The sequence below is a fragment of the Accipiter gentilis genome, chromosome 23, assembly GCF_929443795.1.
Source record: "Accipiter gentilis chromosome 23, bAccGen1.1, whole genome shotgun sequence".
Lineage (NCBI taxonomy): Eukaryota > Metazoa > Chordata > Aves > Accipitriformes > Accipitridae > Astur > Astur gentilis.
In genome coordinates this window covers 22482539-22492294 of record NC_064902.1, presented here as the reverse complement: position 1 = coordinate 22492294, position 9756 = coordinate 22482539, and the positions used below count along the sequence as shown (strand labels likewise).

At 46.7% G+C, this 9756-nt stretch overlaps 1 protein-coding gene across 7 annotated transcripts in view; it reads right to left on the bottom strand.

The window, feature by feature from the left end:
• Positions 1-1016: 1016 nt before the first annotated feature.
• Positions 1017-9756, bottom strand: part of LOC126049544 (contactin-4) — a 346808-nt gene continuing 338068 nt past the window's right edge. For 6 of the 7 annotated variants that reach the window (XM_049826060.1, XM_049826059.1, XM_049826064.1 and 3 more), the window contains 6 exons: positions 8251-8485; positions 7600-7715; positions 6956-7142; positions 6339-6451; positions 4599-4767; positions 1019-3395 (listed from right to left, as the gene is read on the bottom strand). In XM_049826060.1, coding sequence (XP_049682017.1) covers positions 3295-3395; positions 4599-4767; positions 6339-6451; positions 6956-7142; positions 7600-7715; positions 8251-8485 — 921 coding nt within the window. In that variant the 3' untranslated portion in view covers positions 1019-3294. Of the gene's footprint in view, positions 3396-4598; positions 4768-6338; positions 6452-6955; positions 7143-7599; positions 7716-8250; positions 8486-9756 lie in introns of all 7 variants that reach the window. The other variant, XM_049826066.1, reaches the window with a different exon arrangement.

The window sequence follows — 9756 nt, the reverse complement described above, 5'->3', positions numbered from 1 at the left end:
GCATTTGAGCTGTACATTTGTGTTTGAATGCCCGGGACTTGCTCGTGAAGGCAGCCGCAGCCTCAGGCAGTCAAGGTGTTCCCGGGGCGCATGGGCAGGCAGCTGGGGGAAAAACCCACGCTTTTGATTTTCAGTGTCACTAATAAGGATGTGCATGACAGGAAAACAAGTAAATAAAACTGAGCTAGTGTAAAGCAGCAGGAGGATCTTCATTTTCCCAGCCAGGCCTTTGGTCTGGCAGCGCAGTGCTGCCTCGTGCCGGTACGCGGAGGGGAACCTCACCTGCACCCAAGAAGATCCACCTGCGTGGGACGAGGAAAGCAATTCCTGGCAGAGCTGCTGCCTCACCGGCATTACACTTGGAGCAAAGAGTCTTCACTTCAGGCAGCTGGAGGGAAAAGGGAGCACGTTCGGTACATCGCAGGCGATTCGCTCTCGTTGCCACGTGCCGCTCGCAAGCTCTGCAGCGGGGAACGCGAAGAAGACAGGCTGCGCTCGGGGCTGCGTGTCACATTTTGCCGCTCTTCGGCCAACCCACACCGCCAGTGAAGCTATCTATCCCCAGACTCCTAGATCAGGGTTACGAGTTTTGAGCCCGGAGTGCAGAGAAGTATTTATTCTGACTTGGTTTTGGTTTTTTTTCTTTAAACCCAGCTACAAACCCCGTGCGTTCCTCCTGCTGCAGCTTTTCCCCGCTGCCTCCGTGAGAGCAGCTTCAGGAGCATGCCCCTGGCTCCTCTCTAGAGACAGCAATTTTAGATTTGCTTTTTAAAAACTGAATTGTGTTACCGGGCCATTTTGTTTTCAAGCTTCATTGACTGCAAAGCACAATATTGGTCCTTTGAAACACAGAGCACAATCAGACGACTCCTGCACTGCCACCCCTAAAAATCAGAATTAGAAACGCAGTTTGGAGGATTTAGCGATTTCAAGCAGCGCTCCCCTAAGTCCTCAGAAATCCACAAGGATAACCGGCGAAGCGGTGCTGTACCCGGAGGGGGGTTTCCTCTGGGCGCAGGGTCAGCAATGCTCCGCTCTCCTGCGCTGCCCGCGGCTCCTGCGTGGAGCTGCTGCTGCCCACCCGCTCCCAGACGGCTGCGATGGCCGCGGTCAGAGAGACGGTCATGAGGAGGGGGAATGCCAGTTTGGGTCTTTTCGGTTGGTTTTTCCTTTCTTTTTCAGTCTGAGCTTCCCCAGCTGTAGAGGCTCCACTCCAACAGCGCCAGCCCACATGAGCTTGGAAAAGTCATGACTCCACATAAATAGACATTATCAGCCCAAATTCACGCACACAGATTTATTTTTTTGTCAGTTTTGGAAGCAGAATTAGACCAGCGATGTATAAATAGATCTTTTTTTTTTTTTCCTGCCTCCACAAAGTTTTGACTTAAACCAACCCTTCTTTTGTATCTTCACATCAGTGACAATCTCAGCAGGCGCTGCCTATTGCCACGGTGAAATTTGTCACTGGGTAGAATGAAACGTGGAGGAAAAATGCTCCTAGAAGACAGGTATCTTTACAAATGACAGAATATTTATTACCAATACCTTTAAAAAAAGATTACATCTGCTAGATCACTGATAAATATCATTTACACTGGGGAGAAAACTACAGAAGCTTCTTTTTTTTTGTTCCATTTTTCTTGGTTTTGTGGTTTTTTTTGTTTTCTTTTTTTTTTTTTTTTTTTTTTTTTTTTTTACATAGAAGTAACCATATCAAACTAAGAAAGGAACACAGCTTGAAATACTGACAATATTTCTCTGGTCAACACCCCTGACTTTTACACAAGTGGAATCCTGATTATGAGTTACTGAATAAATATATTTAGAAGGTCTAAAAGTTAACTGTATTATTTTGTAAGCAAAAAGACAAGTTACAGGCAAATTCAAGCTATCAGAAAAAAAAAAGTAATAATAAACCACTGCAGCGCATTTAAACTTGAAAATTTTATAGAAAATTCCGTTGCCTTTTACTAGTGTTATCCCATCTGAGTGAACTTACAAAATTACCCCGTAGTAACAAACAGTCCTTCTCTTAAGAAGAATTATTTTGCTGTGGATATTGTCGTTTTCCGGCGTGACTCTATTTTGCCTTCAGGCATCTATGAAGAGTTTCTAAAGAAGCGCAGGCTTCCTAGCAGAGAACCACCAGGAGATCCCACCTCCCCGCGGACAACCTGCCCCTCCGTGGGAGCCCCGGCTGCTCCCCGAAGCACGGCACAGCTCCTCTGAGGCTCTCGGTTCGGACCAGACTTCCTAAGCGTTTTCTATACAGCGGAGTTACAAAGGATGATGAGTTCTGTTCCAGTGCACGTGGAAAGCAAGCGCGTATTCAGACAAGAAACCCAGGGCAGCTTTACGCCTCAGAGCATTCTAATTTTCTTGGAATAAAATCCCCCAAAGCGAGGCGGATTTAGCTGGGTTTACACCCGAAGGTGAGAACCGCGTTGTTCGCTTGCTCCTTCGGGTACCTGTCCCATTTTGTCACTAGAGGCAGAGATCGCATCTTTGCAGTATCTTCATTCCTTCCCAATTTAATGCTAATTGTGATAACGACAAAGCTATTTCAAGACAGTAAAAATGGACCCTTGCTGCATGATGCCAGCATATTAGCTACATGTCCTGTAGTCCACAAACAACCAAAATTCCTGTATTTTTTCAAGCTTAGAGTGTTCTTACTGAGTATTTTGAGTTTGTCTTGCTTAGACCTCTGAATAAAATATAACATCTTGTGTGTTATAAGCACTTGATTTAACACACGAATCATCGTAACTGCCGTTTAAATACAGCCGCATTACGAACCGGATCTGGAACAGTTCTGCCTTCCGTAGCCTTGTAAAACTGTACAGTAAAGTTGCAGCCAATTTACTAAGAACAACTTTGAACTCTCCATCATAAAGGAAAAAATTCCAAACAATATTTTCATGATAATGTCGTCCATAGCATTTTATAGCAGAGGAAAAATTAATATCTACATCATATGTTAACTTTAAAAAATTCTATAAAACACTAAATATATAATAAAAAATATGCATATAAGGACATATGTAAACTGCTTTGGTAACATCATATTACAGATGTTTTCAGTGCATTGCAGAGTTTCCAAGGAAACTTCAGACAAAGCTATATTTGCTTTGAGGAAGTACTGTATAATGCCATTCCTAAAGAAGCATAAACATTTTTCCAGTAGTAAGATGTACTCAAACCACAATATTACTTAGTACTGGGTGTCTTCAAAACAACTAGCTAAATGTTGCTTATATTATAAACAAGAAGTCCTTTATGTAATTTTTGTCATAAACTGGACCGAGCTGTGAGCGATATCATTATTGTGCTGATGGCTGAGAGTGTACAGGCGTTGGAGGTCGAAGAGCCAGATCCTCTTGCGTACGCATCTGAGAAAAGGAGAGAGGGGGAGAAAATAAGCGAACGGTGAGGAGGGCAGCCTTCGTTAACCCAGACCTCTCCCCGCCCCGATTTTAATTCTCTTTCCTCCCATGAAGCAAGTGGTGGCAGAAGGCGATGTGACTCGCGAGAAGGTCCCCTCCTCCTTCTTCAATAACCTCCTGTTTACTGCGTTTCACCTCTCTAACTGGATTTTTGGTTTAGCTTGAAATCCTGCCGCTGCTGCGTTGAGGATACTTTCACAATTCTATTACTTCCTGGCCCGTTTACTTATTATTTTAATTTTTTCACATTTGTACTATAGTCAAGCTGTTACTCGTGGCACCAGCCTGGCATGATCCACACCCTGGCGGAGCTGCGTACCCGCTCTGCGGCCCGCTGCGTTCAGCCCGATCGGAACCGGCATGTGTTCCTGCTCTCCTTCGCTCTCCTGTGTCTGCTGATTAAATTCCTCTGTATGGTTTATATAGCCACAGTGTACAACCATGGTGGAGATAATTCTGATCTCACCCAGCGTTTTTTACATTGCTATAATTTTAATGCCATATTCCTGCATTGCAGAGGCTCCTGATTTAATGCAGCTTATAAACTGGGGCATTATTAATGGAAGATGGGACATGGAGATTTTGCAAAAGCAATGTTGTGTAATAAAATACTCTCTTTTCTGCTTGTTCTTCTACACAACCTCATTTCCCTAAATAAATATTTATGCATCCAACACACAATGGAATATGGCTATACAGTAGCCTTATAAATTTAAAAGCCTCTGAACACTGCATTTGGTATTTTGTTACAGTGAATTGCAATGGAACAATATATTCAACATATATGTGAGTATGGAAGTAAGAGAGTGGGAAGTGTCTAGAAATCTTAAATACAAATATAACTACTTATGATGGCGTTTCTTATGGTTTAATCTTGACTCATGATGAAATCAGATACGTGGGCTGGAATGACTCTTGGTCCCAGGTAAGTCTGGGTTTCCGCTCCCTGCCTGGGAGACGGCCAGACCTACAGCCCGCCCCTGCTCAGCTTCAAGGCTCTGGTTCATCCCCGCTTGTAGAAGCCAACGGCAACGGGGGTGAAGCAGGTCTGTCCCGCCAGCAGGTGTGGAGAGGGGCTGGGGACGCCGGCTCCCCGCGGCTCGGCAGACGGAGGAGCAGGCACGGAACCCCAGTTCCTCCCGTCCTTACTTGATATCTTTGGAATTCGGATTTGTTCGCTGCTGCTGCCATCGCCCCCGTCGCTGAACGGCTTTATCTCTATGATGTAGTCCTCGTCGAATGGGAGGGAGAGCTCCACGGAGGTTTTATTCGTTTCTATTACGGACGTGCTGCTCTGCCTGTTCCACCTGTACAAAACCTGCAGCAAAGGGGAGAGAGAAGAGGAGGCAGAAACGGCAGACATGCTCATTGCCCTAACGGCGTCCAGATTTGCTGCTGCTCTTTTCCTGCCTTTGATGCTCAGACACACGGTCTGGTCACGGAGGGGCCATTCAAACCCCCCCCCGGGGGTCTGTGCTGGGGACCCACACCAGCACCCCGGTGACAGAGCCCTGGCGGAGAGCTGGCACTGGGAGGGGGGTGATGACGATGGGCAGCACCACATGAGGCCTCAGTACCTGGCAGAATCCCTCAGCGAAATCTTTAGCTTGATCAAGCTAAAATAAGTCCTGAGGCTTAGGTAGAGAGGTCAAAATTTCTTACTACGTTTCTTCAGGGAACTGAGTTGGGGTATTTGATGCAGTGCCATGAACAGCTTCCCAGAACAACTGGCTATTTCAAATTACTTTCTAAGATCTGGGAATTCTACTGATTTTTATAAGATTTCCAGGAGAAAAAAAACCCCATAAAATATGGGCAACGTTTTGCTGCACTTCAGGAAAGAAATCTGGCTGTGTTATCCTAACAGTAAGTTAAAAGAGGACTTTTTAGACACCTACTAGATGGAGTTTGATTTTTCAGGGGGACGAGTCTCTCTCACCCCCTTTCAACTGACTTCTTAATTTGCATTTCAAACCTAAAACACGTAGTGAAAAGTTGGTCCAAACTGCTGAGGTTCATCTGAGGTTTTGACTAAAAACCCCGAGGAATTACTTATTTTTGATAATCCGATACAGTGCACCAAAGATACTTAAAAGTTAGTGCAGAGATTCAGGAGAGCTGGCACAGGCTCATCGAGCTGACGCTGCTGGCATTCCAGATTGTGAACAAAATACAAAGCATGTCCAGGTTCTTCATCGTTTCAAGCTTTGGTGGGAAACGTTTGCACAACTCAACCCTCAAGGCAACGGCTGGCAATTGCACACCGATGTCTTCTTTGGGCCAAATTAAACCCTTGTGTAAGGTGATAGAGCTGAATTCTTCCCAAGATTTCTCTCTAGTTAAATTATACCCTATTAAAAGTGCTACTAATGAGGATTCTCTTTCTTTTCCTTTTGGCTTTGCTTTCTGAAGAAAATGGGAGCTATTAAAAAAGCATTTTATTTATCTGCAATTAAGGAGTCAGCTACAGCCTTTGGAAGGTTTCCACCCAAGGCAGGAGAGCAGCCCTGCAGGTGGGAGCTTCAGAGGGAAGGAGCAGGTGAAGGTCCGTGGGCCAAGACCCACACGGTTGCCTGCAGGGGCGAGCATCGCTGGGGCGAGGGTGAGTAGCCAGCAGAACGTGCTCGCCCTACACAGGTACGGCCTCTGTTTCTGGAGGAATGCTCCAGTTTCAACCTGGAAAACCATGCAATACCATGTAAAACACCTCGTCTGGTCTTACTGTAAACCCCAACTTGACAGCGGATTCATGGAAATATTCCCTATAGCCCAACATCAGAACCCAGCGACAGCTGAAGCGTCGTGAGGCTTCACTGCAGGACCAGGGGGTGGCGAGGGAGGTGGTGCAGGGCAGTCTTGTCCAGCTGCCTGTGCTGCCAAAGTACTCACTTTGTAGCCTCTCACTTCTGACTCGTTGTCCAGCGCTTTCACTTGGTCCCAGTTCAGTATGATCTTGGAGTCGGATGAATTCCATATGATGTTCCCGGGGGGCTGACTTGGTGCTATACCAAAATATACACAGCATTATATTACTAAGGAGCACCGTTTCCCAGCTGGATCCCTCCCAGTACCAGCGAGGCTTCCACCACCATAACTGAGCGTGCCCAGAGCCCTATTACTCTGGAAAGCTAATGAGCTGTTCCACTGATCTGTGTCCTCAAGGTCACAGGAGGTGTGACACAACACAGTGCTCTAAATGAAAAAAGGATTCAGTTAGTTGCTCAACATGCCTGAGACCAGAAGAAAAAAGCCCTCTTGAACAATGAGATAAATATTTAATTTTCCTGCACAGCTGTGATTTCAGTTTTGCATGCTCTGCTTACTTAACATGGGGAAGAGACTCACAAAAAAAAAAAAAAAAAAAAAAGCTGGTAAGTCTTCTGCACAAAAACCTGGCAAAGAAAGTCTGACAGCTCCTTCAGACTCGAGAAAGCTTGAAAACGACAGAGGGGAGCGCTGGCAGAAACCCTCCCAGGCAAGACACCTGCGTCCTCACAAACACTCACGTGGCTTTTTGGTTGTGACATTGACCGCGGCACTGGAGGGGCCGGTCCCAGCCGTGTTGTACGCCCTGACTGCCAAGTGATACAGCGCGTTGCCTCTCAGGTTGCTGACTTTTGTAGACGTTTGATTGCCAACTGTTCGAATCCTTTTTGCGTTTTCTTCCTTTTCGTCATGTCTCCAACATCTGACCTGAGAAGAAGAGCAGGTACATGTCTACCTCCAGCTATGGGCTGGCAGCACCCGGTCACTTCCAGCACTAGCTCTGGCACTTCTGCCCAAAGTGCCACGGGGACAGATCCTGCGCCCTGTTACGATCCCTTCTTGTTCCTTGCTAGAAGCCAGCCTGGCTGCAGCGCTCCCTCCCCAGGACCTCAGCCACTGCTTGGCCATGGAAGCGCATGCACGCAGGTTTCCCCCAGCAAGCTCTGCTCTCTATTTTCAGCCAGATCACACACAGAAAAATGTGTAATTCTTTACGGCGTGAGAGAAATCTCCGCGTACTGAAGAGACGAAAGGAAGCAAATACGCTGCGGGAACCCACCCACCCCATGGCAGGCAGGAGCAGCACCGCAATGACTGCCCTGATGTTATCTCCGTGTCTGCTCAAGGCTTAGTACTGAAAGGATGCTGCGTTGTGTTTCCATACCTCGTATCCCTGTATTCTTCCTTTGTGCTGGTTCTCCCAAGGGGGAGCCCAAGAAACTTCAACATCTGAAGCAGAAAGACTTCTGGCCAAAACAGTGGTTGGGGCTCTCGTCGGCTCTGGGTAGAGGAGTTAAAAATAAAATTAAGAGTTTTCAATTTTATGTTCAATTAGTCCCAGCCTTCAAGGGATTTATTTCCTTCATTGCATGAGAAAAGAAGCATGCGACCAAAACAAACTTTCACATTTCAAAATGATGGCCTGTCCACCTGTGCCAGAAGGCACCGCTCCTCTACCTAAGAAATAATAAAATGTCATTACAAAACTCAACCCAGGATACCATGTACTGTAATTAGGACAAGAGGGAACATTTTCTAATCAGTGGACATTAATTCATATTAAATCTCAGCGGAATGCTTTCCAGATTATATATTACTTTTCCATTAATATCAAAAGATTTCATTACGATTAATGTTATTTTAATGACTATCAAAAGAATTAATCATGGCTCGCCATTTATTAAAAATCAGAGCAAGGATTAGGTATCAAAGGATATGTCAAGGTGGATACTAAACGCTTTCAGACCCGGTCAACCCCCGCCGCATCCAGCGGCTGGGAGGAGGGAGAAGCGGTGGGGTGGGCTCCTGGTTCTACCTTCCTCTGCCGAGTAGACGACCGTCACGGGGCTGAAGGACCCTTCCCCCTTGTTGTTGTACACCCCGACTTTAACTTCGTAGGGTGAGAAGGGCGGCAAGGTCTCGTTGCGGAAGACGTATCTGGCGGCGTCCGGGGAGGCCACGACGGTCTGCATCCAGCTGACGGTGCCGAAGGGGCGGAAAGCCACCACGTACCCGAAGCCGCCTCCGTTCTGCAGCTCCTCGGGCACTGTCTGTGGGCAGGCAGAACGTGAGAAACAGCACTTTCAGCAACGGCACACGTTTACCTCCCCATCTGCGTGCTGGCCGTTGCCTCTTGGTCCTTCTGAAGCTACTGTCCTAAAGCGAGCGTTAGAAACGGGAGGTGGCTGGAGTCCTGCTTCGCGTCTAACCTGAATTCATCCCATCCCATCCCTGGTACAGCCTTGCTGCTCCGCGAGCTCCCTGTAGTCAGGGGGGAGCAGCACCTCCAGAAGACGCTTCGCCCAAGACTGAGTTCACCTTTGTAGGTGCCCACCTTCCTTCACTGTCTAGATGGAACCTCCAGTAACAGCGTGAGTAATTTTTGGCGCTGCAATGACAAAGAGTCTGAGATTTGTTGGGGTGAACCAAGGACACGGTTCCTGGTTTCCCAATACACGTGCAGCCGCTCTCACGTCTCTGGAATCGCACGTGAAGCCCTGAAGAACGTATCTGGGCAATGTCCCAGCCAGCACGGGGCTGGTGGTCCTTCGCTGGCCTGTTGCCAGACGGTGACCCAGACCAGGTCGGCCCACTATCCGCAACCCGCATGACGTGACCTGTTAGAGACCGCGATGGCAGGGAGCGACTCGTCACAAACATGATGGAGAAGGGCACGTAAGTGCGAGGTAACAGCTGGAAGAAACAACCTGTAACCTCCAGGTCACTTCTGGACGCACTGACACTTCCTACTCTCAGGCTTGCAGCCCCCTAAAAGCTGCATCAAAACTATAAGCGTCAATGTATGAAAATAATCTGTAATTATGGGCCACTCTCCCTCAGATGTCCACGGTGCTTAAGTGTGTGCAGGGGTTACTTTTGGTGACTGTTTCTTACTGTGTATTCTAAGGCTCAAAAAATACACCAGACCATAAAGAAAAGGCTTCTGGACATTTAAAAGAGTAAACTGACTGTTATATCAAAATACGAATTATGTTTTGTGCAAATTACAACTCAAATCAATGGCTGATGTTCTTGCTATGTGTGTTTTTGAAACATATTGCAGTATCTTTAGGAGACACGGCGTAGCTAATTAGTCCAACGGAGGAGGGAATTTAGCACATTGAGCTGTGTGGTAAGGACAAAAACCCATTTATAGTTTTTTAATAACCTTAAAAATATCTCTGGCGATTCATTCTGCCAGCTTGGTCAGAAATAGTGCTAAATGGAAGTGTTAACATGTCTAGTGAAGTTCATTATTAGGAAAAATATGCCAGCTGCATCGCATCATAACATGAAAATATGAGCAGACAAATGACTAAAG